The sequence below is a fragment of the Drosophila elegans genome, unplaced genomic scaffold (genome assembly GCF_018152505.1).
Source record: "Drosophila elegans isolate 14027-0461.03 unplaced genomic scaffold, ASM1815250v1 contig_208, whole genome shotgun sequence".
Classification (NCBI taxonomy): Eukaryota; Metazoa; Arthropoda; class Insecta; order Diptera; family Drosophilidae; genus Drosophila; species Drosophila elegans.
In genome coordinates, this window is record NW_024545578.1 from 17487483 (window position 1) to 17510505 (window position 23023).

The following is a 23023-nucleotide window of genomic DNA, read 5'->3' on the forward strand; positions in this document are numbered from 1 at the left end:
TTTTTGGCGGGCTCCCTCCGCCTTTTCGGGGTGCAGTTTTCTAATTTATGCGAAAGGTGTTTTCCTAAATTTATTGCATCGCTGTGCGAGTGTGTGTGTGTGTGTGGGGCGTGTCCTGGCAATTGTTTTTGCAGCTCTGACTTTTCGTTTCATTCATTGCTTGGGAATTGTCTGTTTTCTGGGCACGCGCCCTGCCTGCAATCCGGCGAAAATCCATTAAGAAAGAGTTGCGAACCCAGGGAAAGGCTCCGTCAAAGGGTTTCGACGGTGGGCGTTTCCATAAGGATTTGATAAATTGGTCAATGGATGTGTTCTTTTTTCTCACAAAGCCTCGGGATATATGGACATGAGAAAAAATGATTGGACTCATTATAACTATGGCTAAACTGGGGTTCTATATGATTAAACCAGTTTTTCCCAGGCTGGCAAAAAATGCAATTCATTTATAAGATTGTAAAGAAAAACTCTTAAAGTAGCAAAGTTCTTAATTTCTTACTTTAGCTCACAATAATTTATCAGTTTTATATGAAAGGATATTCAGCGCGTTATAAGAGTTATTGAATACTACAAAAAATAGAAACATAGAATATTTATTAAATTACTTCATAGCTTTTTTAATATAGCTTTTTAACTTATATTGTAATTAAAAATATCTTATATGCGGGTATCTAACGAGCACATGCACATTTTGTTATTGAAAGAACAATCATATGGTGTTAAATTGACAAAAGTTGTAACAAGCTTTAGATTTTTATTCAAACAATAAATTAAAGATAAGTATTCAATTCGAATCTAAGGCAATCTAACTTCCTTAAGGATTTGTATGCCTTTTTGCTAAATTTTCCCAGAAACGAAAGTCACTTTCAAAATGGTGTTCAATGCCTGTGACCAGTTGACAGGCAAAATCAATAATTTCTATTGATCCTGCGCTTGGGGCAAGCTTTTGACGCCGCCATTATGGTGGCGCGGCTCCACCCACTACTGCGCTACCTCCGCTTCACCACCGCACCACGGTACCACCATTGCCCCACCTCAACCCACTTTTGCACCATCGAAACATGGCGCTCGAACGGAATTAGCATAAAAACCCAGACGCCCAACATTTTCCGGCGCGACATTTACACGAATCCAGCCCTCTCTCTATTTCTCTATCTCTACCCCATTGTTGCTCTCTCTTTCGATTGTTTGCTGTGCGGTTTAGGCCGTTGCCAAGAGTTGGCTCTAAACTTCAACTTGAAGTTGGACGCAAAAGCTCACTGAGAAAAAGCCACACACAAACGCGAGTGGTACATAGTGCGCTTTCGCTTTTTGGGTGGCAAAAATGCTGTTTTTGAATAATTATGGCTTCCTCTCGACACGGAACCGCTTTGTTAGCCAGGTCCGGCCAGCTGGCCAACACTTGACATGCCACACCATACTCATTTGCATATGTGCATTTGCAGGCCGCCACGAGAGTGATAAAAAAGGGAAACATGAGATTGCTTTCGTAAGTTGCTGCATAATTAAATAAGCCAAGAGCAAACTGAAATGTTCTTAATTATGAAAACTACTGAAAAATGTTCCTCGAGCAAAGAACTAACCGAAGTAATTGCTTCCGGTCTACCGTATTTTTTGTAATTAAATTAACATTTATTGGGATCAAGAACTTGAACACTCCTTAGCGGGCAATTAATAAACTTTAGTTTCCCCTTAACCATTTAGTTTTATAGTTAGCTCTTGTTGGGAGTTAATAGCGTGTCAATTGCCTAACCAGACACGCCCAGTTTTCCACTAACTCGGTGTCTTCTGCCCCGGCCAACAATTAACATTCATCATCGTCAGTCGACGGAGAATCGTCGTGTTGGCACTTAACACATTCACTTGGCCATGATTTGCAATTAACGCAATATTCATGACGTTCTCACACATGAGCAGCGCTAAGCCACCACCCAAAAAGTCTACTTCCTTTTTTTTCAAGCTCAAGTTTTCCCAACCACCCCACACGGTGTCCTTTTTTATTGTATTTTTCCTGACAGCAAACAGAGAGAAAGGAGCGATTGTATTCCCCTGTTCGTCCTTTCGCTTCCACGGCCTAATTGCCAAATGATTAAGCGATTTATGATGTCTGCTTCGAATGCGTAGCGAATTCGGCGCACAATATACAATCATAATTCTGTAAATGTTTTAGCACGCACAATGAAAAAAGTTATATGCCGAGGGAGTGGAGCGAAGACAGAAAGTCAAAGTTCAAATGTGGAACCACTATGATACGGGTGAATACTTATTGCTGGAATAAAATTTCAGGGGACCAATAACAAAAGAAGCTCGAAAACGTTTAGCTTTATTTTAAAGAAAAAATACTTAGATATTGAAAAGTTACATTACTTAAATTGCAATAAATTAAATTAGGTTTTCAGATAAAATTTATAAAATACACTTTATTAAAGCCACAGTTATGTTACCTAAATAAATATTTTTAAATAATAGTTTCATTGGTTTTTCACAAAAGAGGTTTCAGTTTGTCTTGAAAACTATGTTCAATATAGCTTCTTAATACTACTCTTTGTTTGGAGCTATTTTTCAAGTCTCAGCATGGTTCCTTCCAGTGAAAGTGCAAGCCATAATATCTCTTATTCCTCCCGGAGAAGCAACTCCATTCCACTTCCATTACACTTACATGCAATGCCATTTCCGTTGCGCTACACTTCTGTTACAATAATTTGAGGCAAGGGTCATAGATTACCCCCGCCCTCTCGGTTATTTATAGAGAGGGGAGTCCCCGCCTTGGGTAGAGCCTACCAGGGGGCTTTCGGATTGCGTTTCGATTCCCTGGCCAGCGGCCCGGGCAGGAAATGCTTTATGGGGCCTTTGCATGCCACAAAATGCTTACATTTTGGCCACATCCCCGCAGCCTGTAGTTAATTTAAGCCCCAAACGCCAAAAGGATATGCTCTTTTGATGGACATTTAGGCAGGCCCAAAAATACCCACATTAAATGTCTCAATACATACAAATCAGAGGGCTCACTACTCATTTCTCATTTCTAATGTCTCGTGTTTCCCGTTCCAGGCTCTGGCCAGATCCAACTGTGGCAGTTCCTGCTCGAGCTGCTCTCGGACTCCAACAACGCCAGCTGCATCACCTGGGAGGGCACCAACGGCGAGTTCAAGCTCACCGATCCCGACGAGGTGGCCCGTCGCTGGGGCGAGCGGAAGTCCAAGCCCAACATGAACTACGACAAGCTCAGTCGCGCATTGAGGTGAGTCTTTTTAAATATCCACTATTTTTCTTATATTTTCAAATAAACTATAAATGAAACAAAAAAGTATAATGGTTATTCGATACTTATACTTTAATGCTGTCCGAGTTTATTTTTAAGGCACACTTATTAAAACTAAAAGTTTAGTTGTTTTCTTGGGTGTAATTAAAAAAGGATTTAAGACTAAGACATTATTTTTTTTTTGATATGTTATACAAGTTTGCTTAGAAAACATACTGGTAAAAATTTTTTTCTTTGAATTTTATGGACTTGTTTGGGATGGTATTTTAAGAAAAACCATAGAACAAAATTAACAGCAAATAACTTTTATTTCGAAATAAAAGATATCCTAAAAAGATATTTTTATCCACATGAAAAACATGGTTTGTTTTTGGATTATTTCCCCTTAAATAACCATAGGGTAGTTCTTCCTTGTGCACTGGAGTATTCCCTAATTAGCCAATATCTGTGCCGTCGTCAAAATGCGAGCATGTGTGCAATTTGCTATTTGGCTCATCAGTAAATGATTTGTCCCTGCACTGATTAGCCGCTTTGATGGCTAAGCAGCCAGAAAATCACCCAAAAAAATAAAATAAAAATAAGAGTAACGAAAACAACTAGCTAATTCACTTGCTGACCAAGACTTTGGTCCACTTGATTGTGTGGGCGTGGCGGGGTCGACATAGAAATTCAATCATAAATTTCTCCCTTGCCCCGAATGAGAACGTAATCAAAAATCCAATAAATTCGCAATCTAATTGCAGAGCAACCTAATTCGATTTCGAAATCTGGAGCTCCAATATGTGACAGAAACATATGCACAAACTATTTGTGCAACGGTCAATTTGCTGAACAAACATGGCCAGAGCCGAGTTGGCCTAATCCTCTGGGCGAAGGCGAAGGCAAACCCTTTTAGACGGCTCCGGCTCCTTGAAACTGTCACTCGCAATCAAAGGAGTGCCAATGATGCGAATTCAAGTGGAAAAGTCCTGACAGCCAATTTGCAACATGCTCTCCGCTCACACATGTAAATAAAATGTAAAAAGTGTAGAAAAATCACGCAGCAACAACAACAATAGGGGGCGGAGAGGAATCGGCTTTGGAGTCGGAATCGGAATCCTTTTTGATGTGCAGGAAGCCTCAACATGTCTGTTCTTTTTGCGCCTTTCAACTCAATTGAACACAAGAGACATCATCGCCGTTGGCTTTCATGTTTGCTCAGAAATGCGAGTGTGCTGTGGCCGTGGATGTGTGGGTGTGTAAATTAACACCCAGCCTGAGTATCCTTCACACCCACAGACACCCACACTCTCACACACTCACACAGCAAGGACAAGTGCTTTAATGCTTCATTTGACATGTTTATTCACAGCCAGCTGGCCTTTTGTTGGCCTGGCCAATCCTCGAAATGGGTTTACTTTAATCCTTTTCTCCCCATGCAGTTATCCTTGCTCCCTGATTGTGCTCCTTTGTCCCTAGCCACCGTGCTCATCAGTCATTGATTGGCTTTGATTGTCTGTGCAAAGAGCAGTGGCATTCGGTGTTTTTCTCCTCTTTCTCTTTTTAAATTTTCCGTACGTCAAGCCTTTGTTTTTGCTGCTTTTAATTTATGACCGTAATTGGCATAATTTATGGACGGTTCAAATAAAAAAAAAAAAGAAAATGAACTCAACTTGCACACATTATGCCAATTTTCATTGATGCATTGAAATGTTTGCTCTGCCTGCAACTCTTTGTAATTTATTTGCCAATTTTTTTTACTTGTCAGGCGGAAGTTGTGGACATTTTAAAGCGTAACAATAAACGAACAATATGCAGGAGGAAAGGGATATTTAAATTGCCGTTTGGATGTTTGAATGCTTTAAAGACCGAACATTAAGCTGACTGGCCAAATATCCTAACTTAATGAAATGAAATCGCTGGCTAGCCCTCGAATGTAAACAAATATCGCTTGGATTTCTTGGCCGTCTGCCCGCCCACATAATTTTACCCCTCGCTAAAATTTCTATTTGCGTTTGTGCACAAGGCGTTGCCATTTAATTGCAGAGACAGAAAAGGGAGCTGCGCCTGGGGAGCGGCACTAAAATCGCTTAATGTCAGCAAATTAACTTAAAACGCATAAAGCGAGCATTATTCTGTAATTATTTATTGTTCATCTGGGGGAGACTGGGTTCAGTTCAGTTCAGTTCAGTTCAGCTCATCTCAGCTTTTGTTTGACTTTCCCACATTGAGATCATAGAAATGGGCAGCAGAAGGAGTAGCTTTACTGGGATTTGGGGGTTGATTGCTAAGGTCTGAAGTCAATTTTAGTGCTAAAGTTGTAATAGTGTTAAATATTAGCTAATAATCAATTAAATTTATTTTGAAATGCCCTATTCATAATCTGTTTTTACAAAGTTCAATAAACTCTTTGTCAAAAAACTATTGGTAGTGACTTTACTTGAACTCAAATATTTAATTTATCTACGATTTAACAAATATTGATTACTTATAATATAATCAAGTCATGGTACCTTTTTTCACATTATTAATTAAGCGTTACCAGTTTACGAATAATTTTTTTTAGGCAGAACTTGAAATATAAAACATTTTCTTTCCTATAAATTTAAGAGGTAACATAAAAAACAATTTGATTTTTACAGGTATTACTACGACAAAAACATAATGACCAAGGTGCACGGCAAGCGGTATGCGTACAAATTCGACTTCCAAGGTTTGGCCGCTGCCACGCAGCCGGCGGCCAGCGATCCCACCTACAAGTACCAGAGCGACTTGTTCATGACACCATATCACCACAGCGCCAAGCTCAGCTCGTTCATGAGTCCCCACCACGGCATGACCTCATCATCGGGTAAGCATACCTATATGGGTACTCCATTTGGGGAAGCTCGGATCTCTATGAGAATGAGTTATAATAACTGCGATTAATGAGAATCAGCTTTAAATTATTTATTCAATCCCAAATGCTCCCCAACTCTTAGTTGATTAAATTTATAATACCAGCGTCAAAGCAATAAATTATTTGATAAAGCTTTAATTATCCAGCTTCAAATTAGTATGGAACAAGAGCCCACACAAAACCGTATAACTCAAACTAATTGCCTTAACGAAAGTGAAACAATTTAAAGAAATTTGTTTCATCTTTAGTTATAGCAATGCAAAGTATTAAAATCTCATAAATAGGTTTCATTTTAATTGAAAGTTAACTTTTTAAATTTCTTTTTAAATAACTTATAACAAAAATAATACAAATAAATTGAGGTGACGTGCAAACAAAACTAGTTTGTCCTATTAATGTCGGGTTCACTTCTTATGGAGTGCTAGTGTGATGAAAGTTAACAAAAACGTTTTGTTGCAGAAATTGATAACCAACCATGATATCGAATTTTAAGCTTCGATTTATGTATCCATATACAGGACAATAAAAACCAATACAATAAAAATGAATTTGCTTGTAACATCAAATATTGAACTAGGGTAATTTAAGCAATATCTTATGCTCTTAAACTTCTACTAAATAAAACCTCTGTTTCTTGCAGCTTCGATCTTCCCGTCGGCAGCCTCGTGGGGCAACTGGGGCAGTCCGGCCACCAACCTGTACCAGCCGCACTCGATGAGCCACGTGACCCCCTCCCACGTGGCGCCCCACCTCAGCAGCTATCCTCACTACGCATGACCATCATCGTCCGGTGGCGCCTTCTAATATGAGAGCAACGCCATCGCCAGTGCCTCGAGCATTGGCGGCGGCACCGCCTCGACGGGCGTGGGCATCGGGGGAGTGGGTGGCAATGGAGGTGGCTCCGGAGTGACCACCGGTGTGGGATCCACATCGAGCAGCACCGCCAGCAGTGGAGCGGGAGGAGGAGGCGCCGGGTCCGGTGGAGGAGGAGCTGGCACAGTCATGAGCGGCTTTGGCAGCAATGGCAACCTGAACGGATCGCATCTGTCCAGCAGCGGCGGCGGGTCGTCTAGTGTGAGCAACAACCTCAATATAGCCACGGCTACCTTGACAGCGACTCCGGCTCATGCCAGCGCCGGATTCGGAACCATCGGCGGACTGAGTGTGGCCGGAATGGGCGTGGGCGTGGGCGTGGGGGGTGGCAACTCGACGCTCAATTCGCTAGTTGTGGGCAACCGGCTGATGAACAGCAGCCTGCCCACGCTGCTCAAATGATGCCACCTGGAGAAGTTCGGGCTGACGATGGGCGCGGGTCCCTCGCCGCCGGCTGCCACGCCCGCTGGCGAAAGTATGCCGACGTATCACCATCCCGGCCATCCCGCCCACTCCGGACTTCCAGGACACGCCGCCAACTACGGGGCCAACGAGCGGGCCCTGTACGATTATCTGGACATGAAGAGCGGCGAACAGGCCACGTTTTTACTGTAAATGCAATGGCAACACTTGAAACCAGAACCACCAGAAAAGATCCAAAAAACAAAACAAAAAATCGAAACAAAACAAAACGAAACGAAATGCAGGCAGCAAAAGTATTTGCAGCGGATTTTATTCATAGTTACTTAGCGAATGGTACCCTTAAACCCTACCCAAAAAAAAAAGAGAAAAAACAACCCCCAGCTAAATATTTTACGTGTGTGCGAGTGAGTGGGTGAATGAGTCGTTGTTGCTTTAGGGTTAAGGAACTAACTTTCCACTAATATACGATTAAGAACCGGAACCGATATAGTTGGCATTCGAAGCTAAGCAAAACAAAACTCTAAGTGTTTTTAGTGTACCAAGGACTAACTCTTTCCTTGAATTAAAAGCAAAACTTTTCCAGGCTAAGACTTCGAACAGTTCTAGAATTCTCCAATTGTTGTTAGCATTTTGTGTGTGAAGCATTTGTAAATAGCGAAATAACAATATCATCCTCCAAATAACGTTCAGCACAACAGTGAATGTCTAGTTATAAAAGTTTGCCACATTTTCACTTCAATTTACGATTTGTAAATAAGTATTTGCCTAAGTGTAAAAATGTTTAGCAAGTAGAGTGGTTTATTTATGTTTCAATTTATTTATGCATTACATTATTTTTTGGTTCGAAAACTTTCATTTATCCTTTTGAGATGGTTGACTGTGATAGTTGATTGTACAGTTAAAACTCTTATATATTTTTTAAATACCAAATTACAAACGAATAAATATTGAAATAAATTACGAGTACATATTAATCCCAAGTCTAGGCATACTTTATATTTGTGTGTAAAAAACTTTCTAACTCATAAGTCAAAGTTTAACTATAATAACACGGGCAAACATATATATATATGTATATATATATATATATATATATATATATATAAATTTAAATGTGTGTAACTATGTGTATTTACCAAATTGAAATACGACAAAATCGAACTAATCGTAAACGATCTAAGTGTATACAATTTTAAATTCTGAATGTAAACTCTACGAAGCGAAAACCAATATAAATCGATCATCAGCGATGCCCACACACCGAAACCCTCTAAGAATTTAGTTAATTTAAGGCAAGAACTTTCAACAAAAATAAAACCCAATTCAAAACAGACTCCATTCTTATCTGTTAAACATTGACTTTATTTGAAAATTAACAAAAATGTATGTACAGCTGGGGGGAAAGAGGTGGCTACCCTAGATTTCGACTAATCCGCTGAAGAGTCACCAATCACTGCTCCTGATTGAACCACTTGAACTCGTAGTGCTTCAGCGAGTTCTCCTCGGGCAACGCCTCCTTGGCGTCCAGTTTCCGCCAGCTGATGTGGGGCTGGAATCCAAACTCATTCGCAATGTACTCGATGGTCCGCTGCACTGCATCCTCGCCGATGGCGAAGTAGCTGCCCTGTTTGTCCCCGTTACGACCGCCTGTCTCCTCGTGACCATTGTAGTCGAGGACGTACTTGAACTTGTACAAATCTCCCGTTGCGCCAGCTGCACTGCCGCTTCCAGAGCCCACTGCTCCGCCACGGGGTAGAGATCCTCCAGTTCCTGAGGCTTTACTTCCACCAGCTGCACTTCCTCCGAATCCAGATCCTGGAGATCTTCCGCCAGCGAAACCGCCAACCGAACCACCAACGGAACCGCCCGCTGAACCTCCAGATGGAGATGTCTTTCCTCCGCCAGATCCTCCAGATTGCGGTTTGCCAGAGAGACTTCCACCAGGCGCCTTTCCCACAGGGAAACCTCCACTGATTGCTAATTTCATTAAAAATATATTAATAAATTATTTCCCCCACTTTATTTATGTTTCGTTTTCTTCCACAACACTTACAGGGTGCACTTCCGGTTGGTGAATTTGCTGCTATTCCAGAAACTCCAGCGGTGGTTGCTGAATCTGTTAAAGTCCCAAAGGGAAATTAAGTAATGACTCAAATCATAATGTAAGACTTATGTAGACAACGTGTAGATATCATAGTGCGAGAGATAACCGCTAGATGGCGATTTTTTTTTTCTTAACAAGAAGGTGTTAGCTAAACTGTTTCGTCAGACGTCGCAGGAAACATCGAAAAGTTAGAAAATTAACCGAAAATTAGAAAATTTAACAAAAGAGCGATTTAGTTCCGTAGGAGCGGTCTAGACCGATCAGCGCCTATTTAAGCGCGCTGATATCGATAATTTCAAAACCAAAAAATCAAGGACTTCGGCCTTTACGCCGATTTTCTGGAGCGTCTTCAGCGCCCCTAACAATTGTCTAGGTCCCGCAAAGGGGTTAAAAACGCCAATGCAAGAAGAAGTGCCCGAATTCTTAAATAATTTGAATATACCCCCAGTTTTTCTTACTCAAAAGTGGTGTTTGGTGTGTGTTCAGTGTGAGTGTGGGTTGTGTTTTCGAATGCGCCACTGTTTTCGCAGAGGCAACTCCCGATCGAAGGATGTTTTTAAGGCCAGCATTCGGAGCAGCGACAGATTGGATATTACTGGCATGACCATCCCCGTCCACAGCAAAGATTTGCACTTGGCTGGCGGGCACAGCGGCGGGGGCAACAAGTGGCTGATTTTCCAGGGCCGGAGGAGCCGCTATCCTCCCGGCATATGTGATGGCTTGCCGCACAGCCTGCTCGTCCAACTTGATGTTCAATGGGGGATATACCGCCGGTTCGGCCTTCTCCGCCACGCCCACATTGAAGTCAATCTTTGTGCTGCCACTCGAGGAATGGGAACTAGAGGTCTGAGAGCTCACATGTCCGGTTACAGCGCCCTTGGTTGTGTAGTATGTGTTCATGGCTAAGTTGAGACCAAGTTCGATGCGTTTAGTGGGTGCATTAGGGTAAGTGTTGGTGCTTTGGTGTGCATTGTCTTGGTTCAAGCCAAGACGGCTTGCCACAGTCTGGGCAATGGAGTCCCGGAAGGGCAACTCCACATTTAGGCCGTAGTCCGGAGAGCCCTCGGGCTTACCTGCTTGAACTGGCGCCAACGGCTGGGACAGCGTGCGAATCTCCTTCTTGGGAGGGGAAGAGGAAGGGGACTTCTTCAGGAAACAGCCGGAGCAGGCCTCCGTGTTGAAGTTGTACTTGGGCAGAGCCACCGGTAGTGGCAGAGCCTTCGGAGTCGTTGTCGCAACTAGCGTCTCTGGGCAGTAGAAAATATATAAGGTGTTTTAGAAAAATCAGTACAAGGCATTACTAGCTCTGGCTAGGTAAATCCAAATTAATCATTATAATTACCATAATTAGTAAAATGCTATATTATATTTAAAAGTGTTTAGAGCCAAACTAGTTTTAAAAAAATTGTCGTTATATCTAGATAAGAGAAAAGGAAACCAAAACCAAACTTTCTTTCAAACTATAAACAAAAAACTAAATAGTTATTCTCCAATAATAACGTTTTGATTTTAAAAATTCAAGAACTATTTTCGAATTTCGGTAATACTCACTCTGGCCAACGGGACCTGCATAGGGGAAGCTCTTCATGGACAGTATGCGGAACTTGCCCTCCTCGTCGGTGGCATAGACCGTCACATGGTAGATTCCATCGGCGGTGATGAACCCAAACTCGCCCATAACAATGCCGCGTTCATCTGCGAATCGGGAAACAAGATGTGTCGAGATTTGGGCAAACAGATTTTATGTTCATTTTGAATATGAATGCGAATTTTGCGCCGATTTGTGATTTTTAATTCGTTTGATAACCTGCCCGGCCAGGCCCATAAAGATTAAGATCTAATAAACTGTATCGATAATGACGATCATAACTTGTGAGCTGGTTTCTTAAATCCCCCCTCATCCGCAAAACCCCTGCAGCCGTTGAACGACAGCTGCCTACGCAAGAAACATTTCTATGCTGAGAGGAATTTATTAATTTAGATGACACTGTGGATGGTCTTAAAGAGGTGCGACTCTCACCGAAGCATCCTGTCCAGCCACCCACCAAAAATTCGCATTTAAAATTCTGGCTTGTGGCCTTTGTGGCCTTTTGCTAAACAGGTTTACACGATACTGGGCAACAAGTTTTAACGGTTTGCATCAATTGGCTTTCGTTCGTTTGTTTTATGTTTAATTCGAATATGGCTTCGTGTCACTTTCCCATTTATCTCGATCCATTTCGGTGGGATTAGAAAATAATTCTTTATTGAAATTTATTCTTTTGTCGTGATCAATTTTATTTCAAATTGTTCATTGAGCTGGGCTTAGTAATTATAACTAATAAGCTCGAATCAATAAAAATTAACCATATCTTTTTCTGGTTATAAAAATGAAGAGTAACAAAATAGGAACAATAAAGTTAAAAATAAAGTAGTTTAAAACTAGAAACGATTTATCTCTAAATCTTTCCGAAGCTGTAAGGAATACAAATTTACAACGGATTAATAAGTGTGAATTTTTGGTCGAATTTTCTATTAACTACCCAAAATGTTTTATTGTGCAGAAGACATTTTTGTATCAAATACATACATATTTTTAATCATCTTAAACAGTTTTATAAGTAGATTTTTGCAAACTTTGCTCAAATTAAATTGAACTGATGTATGTAAATAAATATAAAGTCATAAAACAGGAGTCATAAAAATGATAAGTGTGGTAATAAAATTAAGCGCCATGTCTATACAATATTTGGTTCGAAAATAATACCAAGACAATCAAATCAATTGTTTCTGCAAAAGCAAAATTAACAATATTTTGTATACTATATATATTTATAGAGTATATTTCGTAAAACTGTAAAGACTGTAAAAAAAAAAAAAAAACTATTGTTTCAATCGACCTGATGATGTAACGCCCCGCAAAATAGACTTCAAAAATAGGACATAGTTCGATAGATCTTAAACATATTCTAAATTTAAATAACAATGTTTCAAACATGCCGAACACGACAAAAAAGCTTTGTTAGGATATCTTTTATTTCCCTTTAATCCAGTTAAACAAATATCATTTTGCATCCACAACAAGTTCCTGATTTTGTTGAAATATGAACTTATTCCGAATTTCAGCATCAACTCTGGCATTTCATATGCCAGAATTATACTTATAAATATTGAAATTTGACTGTTCTTTTTGGAATTAGCATTAGCTTAAAAAAGAAAAACCATAAATAAGCCAAACATTTGTGTATTCGAACGCGTCTACATGTTATGCAAATCGGACGCGTTTCGTTTTCGTTTTTCTGAAAACTTTATCACCGATTCAGCATGAAAATAAAAATCATAACGACCATGCATGCCATTTGGACAATGGACATGGACCCCCGGCCAGATGTGTCTGTGAAGATTCCGCTAATTGCCATTGGTGGCTGGTATTTCAATTGCTGGTGACCTGTCGCTCAGGTGCACCCATCAAACGTGTATTGTGTGGCATTGCACAAGCCACTCCGGCTCAAAAGTCAAAAGTTATGGCTTTTTTTGGCTAATGCTGCCGCTGCCGCTGCATTTGTGCATCTGAGCATCTGCTCCTAACGACTTTCGAGATGACGCATCATCTATTTACATATTTCGGTTTTGGTGTCAATAAATCGACGCACAGTAGTCGAGATATGCTAATGGTTTAATTAGCGTCATTAGCCAAACCACTTACCCCTCTTCTCAGCCCGATGCTGCTGCTCGTCGATGGTGAAGCCGAACTTGTAGGGACGGACTGTGGTCGCCGCGGGCAGGACATGGGTCAGACACAGGAGCAGCAACTTGAAGGAACTACATAAGTGGCTGCGTTAAGGTAAGGGTCAAAGCACTTACAGCACTAATGATCGCCACCAATTTTAGGCTCATTTCGCGGCTTAATATTTATTCAAATTGGTCACAAATTTATTTTATTTTCACGCCCTATTATAAACTGACAGCGATCACACGAAGAACCATAAACAAGCGGGCGTTTATATTTTAATACAAATATACGATTATAAATATTTGAATTTCAAGCGGACGGAACGGAACGACGCGTTTCTCACGGCGAGATTATCGGTTCGGAGCAAGCGTCTCAGAATGAAACACACCCCACGATGTTCGGCAGCGAATTGACAATGTTAATAATATAAGGTAAACATTATAAAACATTAGAAGCGACGCGGACCTGCCGCTGCCCGTTGGCCCAGTGTGCGTGAGTATCTGTGTGCTCCGGGCTGTTTCTGTATCTGTATTGTATTGGCCAGGTCGGATCGCAGAGCTGGTAGCATTGGCATCACACCTCTTGAGCGGCAGCCAAGCCTGTACTCATAATTTAAATTTTATGCACTCTGCACAGTTATTTATTTGATTGTTTAAACTGCTTGTCAGCCAGTTCTAGAATATTTAGTAATTTGCATCCTCGAAATGGTTAAACAAAAGCTAAATTAGTCTTCGGCTTTGTTAGATAACATTTCTGGCTTCTATTTCTAGACTTCCTCAGTCCGCTTTTGTTTATTCCTAGCATGTATTCGATTAAAGTGCATACAAGAGTCGTATTTAAAAACTTAATTTTCCAAATCAACGATTATAACTATTTATGATCAATCAATATAATTATAATCAAACATATAATTCTCCCTTATATATGTAAATTATGATTTGAGAATAGATTAGTTGATCGTTTATATTATGATTTGAAGCTTAAATTTAAAAAACGAGGGCACCTGAAGACGTTACTCTTAGTTAAAGCGAAGGCATCTTAATTTATATATACCAATATATAAACAAATTTTTAGTTAGTTTAATATAATTTTCTTAGCAAGGTTATAATTTAAAAGTAAGTAGGACTTTCTTATTTTATTAAAGAAAATAACTAAGTGACGGTTATCTACTGGTAATTTTCCTTTCAACTAGGAAAAAAATGTAATTTAATAGAGCATGAAATTTTTTAAAGCAAATTTAAAAATATCAAAGTAGTTAGGAACACTATAATTCATCCTGTTAATAGTTATTTTGCATCCGTTTATCTACAATTTATGTTGAGGTATATAATATTTTACTTGATGCCATATTTACTAGATGATATCAAAAGCCTGCGAGTAAGGCGTGAAGGTTTTAATTTCTATTGTCTATTTGTTCATAATCAAACTAACCCGATGTATTTGTCATCCAACTTGTTGAGTCCAATTGACGGCCAGGCATTTGACCTGCTTGATGAGCAAATCTGAATGCAATGAGGAAGATGTTTGCACTACGTTTTCCCATTATCGATCGACGATCAGCAGTCGGCGGGTCTGTGTCTTCTGCCGGATACTAACAGCCAATTGTAATTGAAATATTGCTGTCGAGTTTGGCAATGACTGATGTTTTATGTTAAAATTTGCATATTAATTGCAATAACTGTTGCCTTTGAGTACGCTCGAAAATAATGCGAATCTAACGAGACGTGTCACAAAGTTAATAGGACTTTAGCCCCAAAAGTATGCAAGAGAATACTTAAGTTCGTTTCCTAAGTCATTCGATTTTGTTGCTGCATTAATGACAAAACTTTAAAAGAGCGCTACATTCTTTAATTTTTTCGTTCCCGAAAAGACGACAATTCCTTTAAACCAAAAAATAACTTTGATGTTTTTCGATTGTATAAAACTCCTCAGAAGTGGATGTGACATAAGATTCTAAACCTTAACTAAAAACAGGACGCGAAAAAAAACCATGACATTTCGAAAATTTTAATATCTAAATACTATGTTTTAATGTAAATAATCTTTAAGAATGGATCCGCAAGGCCCATACAAAAGAATTGTAAATAATTAAATAATAATTGGACTTAAAAATATTGAATATTAAGACAACATAACATCAGTGCTTTTGTGAGGTTAATACTATATATTTAATTAAAAATGAAAATAATATAAATAAAACAGATTACAGAGCTCTTTTGTCCATTTAATTGCTTCTTATCAATGCTCTACTTCTGTTATTTATAACCAAAAGCTATTCCGCTTAAAAATAGCTGTTACCTGTTCATGACTTTTTAATCTTTACAAATGCTGCATCTGGGTCCAAAAAACTGCTTGCTGTGGCCATTGAAAGCGAATTTAAAAAAAAAAAATTGTTTTTACAAATTCAACAGGCTTTTTGCTGAATGTTTGTAGCAACCTTTGATTCTTCATATTGGTTTTTCTATAATGTTCCACTCTTTAGAAAATAAATCCGTTTTTGTATCAACTTTTTTCTGCTTAAACCTTTTTAAATAAAACGTATTCATATATATATTCTTCATTTTTTAATGTTCAACAATTTGGGTTCTGTGACTTAGGAAACTTTCTCTCCAAAACAAAAGAGAAACCGGAAGCAGGGAATTTTTGGGAAAATAACAAGGAATTGTATAGGATTGATTTGCTCTTAAGCTGCTTTCGATAAATGCAACTCAACTTAGGCCTCGGGGGCAACGGGCAGATGGGCACCCTGGGGCTGGAATCCGTTCTCATCGGCGATGTAGGTGACCTCGTAGGTCACACCATCATCACCCACGAACTTGTAGGAGCCCTGGACGGAGATGGCCTCGTCTTCGGATCCAATGTTCTTCAGCTGACCAGCGGCCTGAGCCGACTGGCCATCGCTAGTCTCCCAGCTAATAATGAAGGCAAAGTCAGTTAGGCGTCCTTTTGAAGCAGCTCTCAATCAACTTACTCGTATTTGAAGCTTTCGGGTCCAACATCAGAATTCGATTTCACGATTGAAACATCCTTATCAGCAGGAGCGGCCAGAGCCAGGGCGAAGAGGGCGACGAAGACAATCAGGAATTTCATGGTGATTGGTGGTTGGTGTTTTGATCTGCGGCTATCGAACAGTTCACGACGAATGGTAACGATGGATTTCCGTGCAAACCCTTTTATAGATGGCAAACTGTTGGCCTTTATTCAAATCGCGGCCGAACTAGTCAAACGTGTACAAGACATAATCAGCAATGTCAATGTTAATGTGAAAAGTCTGGTTTGGGTTTCGTTTTCGTTTGGAGTTAAAGCATTAAAAGGCCTAATATGAAATTTAAATAACATGATAGGCTATAGGCTGAAAAGAATTGCGGCCATAAATATTTAATTATTCAAATTTTTACCATTTCATTGTGCCAGTCTTATGTTTCTATAAATTCGCCCAAAGTCAGTGACGTCAATAAAGGTCTTTAGCTTCCTTAATATGTTAAAAGTGTGCCTATTTTATTCCTCAATTTTGTAAGTTTTCACATTGGATAAATTAAGCTAACATTGATAATTGGGAATACTAAGCCAAATTTAAATTCCAGACATCGGCTAGGCCACCAGCCTGAACTTGGGATGGTAGCCGGTCTCATCGGCCGTGAAGCTAATCTCGTACTTCTTGCCATCTGGCGCTGACCAGCTGGTGGAGCCCTGGACAGAAAGTGAGCCATCCTCTTCACCAGCACCTGGTTTCACCTCTCCAGTCTCCGAGCGTGAGATTCCATTGCTCGTTTCATACCTGCGATCGAAAATGGAATCGGCTTATTAAATATTACTTAAAATTAAAACTTCAAAAGTAAGTATATGAATCATCAAGGTAAATATACAAGTATTTCATATATAAGCTTAGCTCAAACTTAAATAATGTCTAAGCATAATAGCCTAAATCGTTATAAATAAACTTTTATTTTATTTCAATCAATCTCTTTGGTCAGAAAGGTTTATAAAATGAGTTGAAATGTGCGTTCAGATTTTTCTCAAAGTAAATGATTTGAATTTTTCGAACCCTGCCTGGGCAATACCCACGCAAAGGAATATTTGTCGCCAGTGTTCTCGCTCTCCAGTTTGAGGGTCTCCGCCTTGGCATCCTCCCCAGCGGGCAGGGCCAGACATGCGCCGAATGCCATGAGGGCAACTAGCCAAACGAAACTCGATTGCATCGCGGGAACAATTAGTTTTCACAATCTTCGTCACACTAAGCTGCACTTCACTAAGCTGCGATGCAATCGAATGACGCCCTTTTATACCGAACCGCTGGATAATGTCCTCATCGGCGAAAAATGCAAAATAATAAAAACAAATGAAACATAAAGAAATAAGCTATAATAGAACCATTCAATAAAACACATTTTAATTACAGATTTACCTCTCTAAATACCCTGCACAAATCGTGCATGCAGGTATACCCAGTGGGAGGTAATTTATGCAATTACCTTGTCCACAGCTATTCGATGGACAGAATGATGCCTCATCTTGCCATCAAACTTGTGGTTTTTATTTTCGTTGCTTATATCTAAAACACGTGGCTTGGATAAATCATGAATATCTTCGTTGTGATTAAGATTGAGTTTCCTATTCGATTAAATATCCAAAGTGGCTCTCTATAAAATAGCTTAGGAGATGTCTTCCAGTCGAGATACATTAACTCTGTCTTCTAAGTTTTTGTTATTGTGCATTGTGATTTTGCCATTGTCATTTCTCATACAATCATTAAATGAATGAATAAATACAAACCCATACATATGTACATACATATGCCAATACTTCTGTCGGTAAAAAATCAATTATAAGTAGAAAATAGCAATCACAAATCTATCAAGCGTATTTAAGAATTCAACACAAATTCAATATTAAGAAGCATCTCTATGGTAACCATAAACCAACTTACACTTTTTTTAATAAGAAAATAGTCAAAATGATGATTAAATCATTTGCGGTCTTATCAATAATCCCTGTTCTATCTAAGTAGGTTCTGCGTGCGATATAGACAAAGTTTTTGAATATAAATATAAAATAAATAATCTTTGCAAATAAAACACAAATAACTTCTGGTAATAATTTTTTAATATTTAACAAGTGGGGTTGGTTGACTTAGTTCCCATCCTTTAAAATAATGGACAAGTTCGGTTTGATAAAGTTCGGGATTTTTAACAAGGAATTGTATAGGATTGGTTTGCTCCTAAGCTGCTTCGGTTGAAAGCAACTCATCTTAGGCCTCGGGGGCAACGGGCAGATGGGCACCCTGGGGCTGGAATCCGTTCTCATCGGCGATGTAGGTGACCTCGTAGGTCACACCATCATCACCCACGAACTTGTAGGAGCCCTGGACGGAGATGGCCTCGTCTTCGGATCCAATGTTCTTCAGCTGACCAGCGGCCTGAGCCGACTGGCCATCGCTAGTCTCCCAGCTAATAATGAAGGCAAAGTCAGTTAGGCGTCCTTTTGAAGCAGCTCTCAATCAACTTACTCGTATTTGAAGCTTTCGGGTCCAACATCAGAATTCGATTTCACGATTGAAACATCCTTATCAGCAGGAGCGGCCAGAGCCAGGGCGAAGAGGGCGACGAAGACAATCAGGAATTTCATGGTGATTGGTGGTTGGTGTTTTGATCTGCGGTTATCGAACAGTTCACGACGAATGATGCTGTCTGATGGCAGGGACGACCTTTTTATAGATGGACGGCCAAAATTTGTCGACCGAGCCCAACGCGGCCAGACTAGTCAAACGTGTAGTGTATAAATCATAGTGTGATAAATGTGTCAAATGAATTTCGGCCTACAGCTGAATCGTTAAAATGTAAATTAACCATCTTCTAAATAGTTTGTCGCATTCGCTTTACAGCTGACTTCTGTTCAGAGAAGGCTCAGTTGCTGTCAATCTGGAGCTCGAAATCGATAAAAGATCGCTTGTCAAGTGAGCTAAAGCATTAGAGCTTTCAGTTCTCAGCTTAATATATACGGATTGGTTCAAAAAATAATATAGTTGGATTTTATGTTAATATAAGTAAAATATAATATATATTTTTAATACACATTTTTATAAACTGAATTAAACTCATAAACTTTTTGCTAGAAAAATAAATCGCCTTTGAGGGCTTATTCTGCTACTTTCAGTAGAAATGTAGGATAGCTTTATGTAAATATATTTGCGGACTCTTATTAAGCCTTTGTTGTGTCAGTTTGAATTACGAGCTATCTTGCCCATGTGATACAATTTAAATGAGTTATTTCCTACACATATAAACCGATAGTTGGCTGGGAAGTCTCGTTTTTTAACTACTTTTTTAATAGTTGACTATCATTTCTGATGTAACCTAACAATGTACATTATCAAAAGACATTCGCGTAATGATTACGCTTTTTAGTAATAAGCGAAATATCGACAAAAATTTTGCAACTCAATGAGCGCAAAGTAGATTCTAATATTTATAAGCTATTTTGCATTGGGTGTCAAATTTTAGTCAGACGTTTGTAACGCAGTGAAACCCCGAAGAAGACATTTAAGATCCTGTAAAGTATTAATTTTATTGATGCACAACATGTTCTGTTGTCCAGAACGTCTATCAAGTCTTAAAAACCCATTAAATTTGATATCTGAATTGAAAAGCTGCCATAGAAACGATCGCGTTAGCGTAGATAGTTCGCTGTTTACGTATTATTATTATACCCTTGCAGAGGGTATTATAATTTCAGTCAGAAGTTTGCAACGCAGTGAAGGAGACGTTTCCGACCCTATAAAGTATATATATTCTTTATCAGCATCACTAGTAGAGTCGATCTAGCCATGTCCGTCTGTCCGTCTGTCCGTCCGTCTGTCCGTCTGTCCGTCCGTTTATATGCAAACTAGTCTCTCAGTTTTAAAGCTATCTGCATGAAACTTTCCCAAAAGTTGTCTTTCTATTGCAGGTAGTATATAAGTCGGAACGAGCCGGATCGGACGACTATAGCATATAGCTCCCATAGGAACAATCGGAAAAATAATTGAAAAAAAATTATAACTTTGCTGTTTTTTAATTTTTTGTTTTGTTCTTCGACATATAGTAATGGTTAAATATTTCAGAATTATGGTTACCATAGCATATAGCTCCCATAGGAACAATCGGAAAAATAATTGAAAAAAATTATAACTTTGCTGTTTTTTAATTTTTTTTTTTTAGTTCTTCGACATATAGCAATGGTTAAATATTTCAGAATTATGGTTTAAGTTTCATCAAAATCGGACGACTATATCATATAGCTCCCATACAAATAATAAAAATATATAAAATAACAATCAAATAATTAAGCTGCAAATCGTCATAGCTTCAATGTTTTTAAACATATACGCAAGTAAATCATAATTTTAATGTTTTCAAAAATATTTAATTCTTGCGATAGCTGCAAGGGTATATGAAATTCGTCTTGCCGAAGTTTGCTTTCTTTCTCGTTTTCGTAGAATTTTGTATATATTTCACCATTTTTTCCTTTAAGATGGTTAAATCATCCATGAATTGACTAAACATTAAAGCTGTTATTTTGTAATGGTTTGAGTGATATGTAAGTGAATACATAAGTCGAAAATTTATAGCTGTCTTATATATTCGACAAACTTTGCAATTTGTTAAAAATCTTACCAAAGTGGCTCATTCATTTCGGTATAACTGCAAGGACATAACAAATTCGACTTGTTAAAGTAAGCTTAATGGACACTTCTTTTTATGAAGTGAGCAAGCCGAGTTAAGAAAACTAGTAATAAAACATGAAAGAAAGCAAACTTCGGCAAGCCGAAGTTCATATACCCTTGCAGCTATTGCATGAATTAAATACTTTTGAAAACATTTAAATTATGATTTACTTGAGTATATGCTGAAAAACAGTGAAGCTATGATAATTTGCAGCTCAATTATTAGATAGTTATTTTATATATTTTTATTAGTTCTATGGGAGCTATATGATATAGACGTCCGATTTTGATAAAATTTAAACCATAATTCTGAAATAATTAAACATTGCCATATGTCGAAGAACAAAAAAAAAAATTAAAAAACAGAAAAGTTATAATTTTTTTCATTTATTTTTCAGATTATTCCTATGGGAGCTATATGCTATACTCGTCCGATTTTGATGAAATTTAAAACGTAAATCGGAAGTATTTAACCATTAATAAATGTCGAAGACCTAAACAAAAAATTAAAAAACAGCAAAGTTATAATTTTTTTTCATTTATTTTTCCGATTGTTCCTATGGGAGCTATATGCTATAGTCGTCCGATTTTGATGAAATTTAAACCATAATTCTGAAATATTTAACCATTGCTATATGTCGAAGAACTAAACAAAAAATTAAAAAACAGCATAATAAAACAGTTATAATTTTTTTTCATTTATTTTTCCGATTGTTCCTATGGGAGCTATATGCTATAGTAGTCCGATCCGGCTCGTTCCGAGTTATATACCACCTGAAATAGAAAGACAACTTTTGGGAAAGTTTCATGCAGATAGCTTTAAAACTGAGAGACTAGTTTGCATATAAACGGACGGACAGACGGACATGGCTAGATCGACTCTACTAGTGATGCTGATCAAGAATATATATACTTTATAGGGTCGGAAACGTCTCCTTCACTGCGATGCAAACGTCTGACTGAAATTATAATACCCTCTGCAAGGGTATAATGAATCGCAATTGCCAACGACCGTAAATTACTTAATTTCACCAGATGGTTCTAATTGTGAAACACATTTTGTATGTACTCATTTTTTCTTTAATATACAACAATTCAGATTTTTTGACTTATGTTCTCATTCCCTCTTTATAAAGGAATAAGATATTTATGTGGCCGTTAAACGATATTAACAAGGAACTGGGTAGTCGGCTTCGACTGACTTAAGCCTCGGGGGCAACGGGCAGATGGGCACCCTGGGGCTGGAATCCGTTCTCATCGGCGATGTAGGTGACCTCGTAGGTCACACCATCATCACCCACGAACTTGTAGGAGCCCTGGACAGCAAGGGATTCGTGTTCGGATCCAACGTTGTTCAGCTGACCCGAGGCCTGAGCCGACTGGCCATCGCTAGTCTCCCAGCTAATAATGAAGGCAAAGTCAGTTTGGTATCCTTTTTAAGCAGCTCTCAATCAACTTACTCGTATTTGAAGCTTTCGGGTCCAACATCGGATTCCGATCGCAGGATTTCGGAAGTAGGAGCTGCCAGAGCCACGGCGAAGAGGGCGACGAAGACAATCAGGAATTTCATGGTGATTGGTGGTTGGTGTTTTGATCTGCGGCTATCGAACAGTTCACGACGAATGATGCTGTTTGATGGCTGGGTCACCCTTTAAATAGTTGGACAACCTCTGGCGACTATGTTTAACGTTTCCGAATTCGTCAAAGCATAATGTGATAAATGTGTGTTATTGATTTCAGGTTCAAGCTGAATAGCTAAAAGCCCAAAACGAAATGCAAATCGACAATCTACAACTAAGTTGGTCGCATTCGCCTCACTATGTAGCTTTTTGCACCCAAAAATACTTTTCTGTCATTAATATGCACCATTAATATGCACATAAACATCAAGGAGCGTATATCGGTAGATCGCAATCATTTCTTGGTATACTAAAAATTAAAATCTATTTTCAGTTTAATGAAATGCGCCTTTTATTAAGCTGAGTGAAAATTAAAACTTATTTTTAAATTGTTTCTTATGCTTCCTATTGTATTAATAGGAAAATGTTATAGATAAGGAAAATGCAAAGAC

The 23023-nt window shown here is 38.8% G+C and overlaps 6 protein-coding genes across 10 annotated transcripts in view; 1 reads left to right on the top strand and 5 right to left on the bottom strand.

Moving 5' to 3' along the window:
* Nucleotides 1-8766, top strand: part of LOC108142685 (DNA-binding protein D-ETS-3) — a 32047-nt gene extending 23281 nt beyond the window's left edge. For all 3 annotated transcript variants that reach the window (XM_017266692.1, XM_017266693.2, XM_017266694.2), the window contains 3 exons: nt 3049-3238; nt 5881-6089; nt 6778-8766. In XM_017266692.1, the coding sequence (XP_017122181.1) occupies nt 3049-3238; nt 5881-6089; nt 6778-6914 (536 nt within the window). In that variant the 3' untranslated portion in view covers nt 6915-8766. The remainder of the gene's footprint in view (nt 1-3048; nt 3239-5880; nt 6090-6777) is intronic.
* Nucleotides 8767-8771: 5 nt separating this feature from the next.
* LOC108142684 (protein lethal(3)malignant blood neoplasm 1) lies at nt 8772-13645 on the bottom strand. 2 transcript variants are annotated; one of them, XM_017266691.2, is made up of 7 exons: nt 13381-13645; nt 13223-13328; nt 11089-11232; nt 10611-10784; nt 9996-10439; nt 9487-9549; nt 8772-9410 (listed from the first exon to the last, which is right to left on the bottom strand). In XM_017266691.2, exons 1-7 carry the CDS (start codon nt 13411-13413, stop codon nt 8884-8886), a joined length of 1491 nt encoding a protein of 496 aa, XP_017122180.1. In that variant the 5' UTR covers nt 13414-13645; the 3' UTR covers nt 8772-8883. The 2 variants fall into 2 exon arrangements, with proteins under 2 accessions (XP_017122180.1, XP_017122179.1); XM_017266690.2 differs by having other exon boundaries at nt 9996-10784.
* A 2152-nt stretch (nt 13646-15797) lies between these two features.
* LOC108142478 (larval cuticle protein 65Ag1-like) lies at nt 15798-16409 on the bottom strand. Its single transcript, XM_017266362.2, has 2 exons — nt 16222-16409; nt 15798-16162 (listed from the first exon to the last, which is right to left on the bottom strand). Exons 1-2 carry the CDS (start codon nt 16338-16340, stop codon nt 15964-15966), a joined length of 318 nt encoding a protein of 105 aa, XP_017121851.1. The 5' UTR covers nt 16341-16409; the 3' UTR covers nt 15798-15963.
* Nucleotides 15798-22575, bottom strand: LOC108142484 (larval cuticle protein 65Ag1-like). 2 transcript variants are annotated; one of them, XM_017266370.1, is made up of 3 exons: nt 22413-22575; nt 22161-22353; nt 15798-15969 (listed from the first exon to the last, which is right to left on the bottom strand). In XM_017266370.1, the coding sequence occupies exons 1-3, from the start codon at nt 22520-22522 to the stop codon at nt 15964-15966; spliced, it is 309 nt and encodes a 102-aa protein (XP_017121859.1). In that variant the 5' UTR covers nt 22523-22575; the 3' UTR covers nt 15798-15963. The 2 variants fall into 2 exon arrangements, with proteins under 2 accessions (XP_017121859.1, XP_017121858.1); XM_017266369.1 differs by lacking the exon at nt 15798-15969 and adding an exon at nt 18336-18504.
* On the bottom strand, nt 16724-17511 carry LOC108142477 (endocuticle structural glycoprotein ABD-5). The gene is made up of 2 exons (XM_017266361.2): nt 17316-17511; nt 16724-17028 (listed from the first exon to the last, which is right to left on the bottom strand). Exons 1-2 carry the CDS (start codon nt 17447-17449, stop codon nt 16842-16844), a joined length of 321 nt encoding a protein of 106 aa, XP_017121850.1. The 5' UTR covers nt 17450-17511; the 3' UTR covers nt 16724-16841.
* On the bottom strand, nt 18336-18936 carry LOC108142480 (larval cuticle protein 65Ag1-like). Its single transcript, XM_017266363.1, has 2 exons — nt 18757-18936; nt 18336-18697 (listed from the first exon to the last, which is right to left on the bottom strand). The coding sequence occupies exons 1-2, from the start codon at nt 18873-18875 to the stop codon at nt 18499-18501; spliced, it is 318 nt and encodes a 105-aa protein (XP_017121852.1). The 5' UTR covers nt 18876-18936; the 3' UTR covers nt 18336-18498.
* Nucleotides 22576-23023: the final 448 nt, after the last annotated feature.

Bases quoted from the DNA above. Each gene is read 5' to 3' on its own strand.
- LOC108142684 (XM_017266690.2), bottom strand. From the start codon at position 13,413: ATGAGCCTAAAATTGGTGGCGATCATTAGTGCT. The intron at 13,329-13,380 runs GTAAGTGCTTTG...AGTTCCTTCAAG, and splicing joins TGGTGGCGATCATTAGTGCT to TTGCTGCTCCTGTGTCTGAC. The intron at 11,233-13,222 runs GTAAGTGGTTTG...CCCGATTCGCAG, and splicing joins GCATCGGGCTGAGAAGAGGG to ATGAACGCGGCATTGTTATG.
- LOC108142477 (XM_017266361.2), bottom strand. From the start codon at position 17,449: ATGCAATCGAGTTTCGTTTGGCTAGTTGCCCTCATGGCATTCGGCGCA. The intron at 17,029-17,315 runs GTGGGTATTGCC...TTTCGATCGCAG, and splicing joins GGCGACAAATATTCCTTTGC to GTATGAAACGAGCAATGGAA.
- LOC108142480 (XM_017266363.1), bottom strand. From the start codon at position 18,875: ATGAAATTCCTGATTGTCTTCGTCGCCCTCTTCGCCCTGGCTCTGGCC. The intron at 18,698-18,756 runs GTAAGTTGATTG...CTTCATTATTAG, and splicing joins CCCGAAAGCTTCAAATACGA to CTGGGAGACTAGCGATGGCC.
- LOC108142478 (XM_017266362.2), bottom strand. From the start codon at position 16,340: ATGAAATTCCTGATTGTCTTCGTCGCCCTCTTCGCCCTGGCTCTGGCC. The intron at 16,163-16,221 runs GTAAGTTGATTG...CTTCATTATTAG, and splicing joins CCCGAAAGCTTCAAATACGA to CTGGGAGACTAGCGATGGCC.
- LOC108142484 (XM_017266370.1), bottom strand. From the start codon at position 22,522: ATGAAATTCCTGATTGTCTTCGTCGCCCTCTTCGCCGTGGCTCTGGCA. The intron at 22,354-22,412 runs GTAAGTTGATTG...CTTCATTATTAG, and splicing joins CCCGAAAGCTTCAAATACGA to CTGGGAGACTAGCGATGGCC.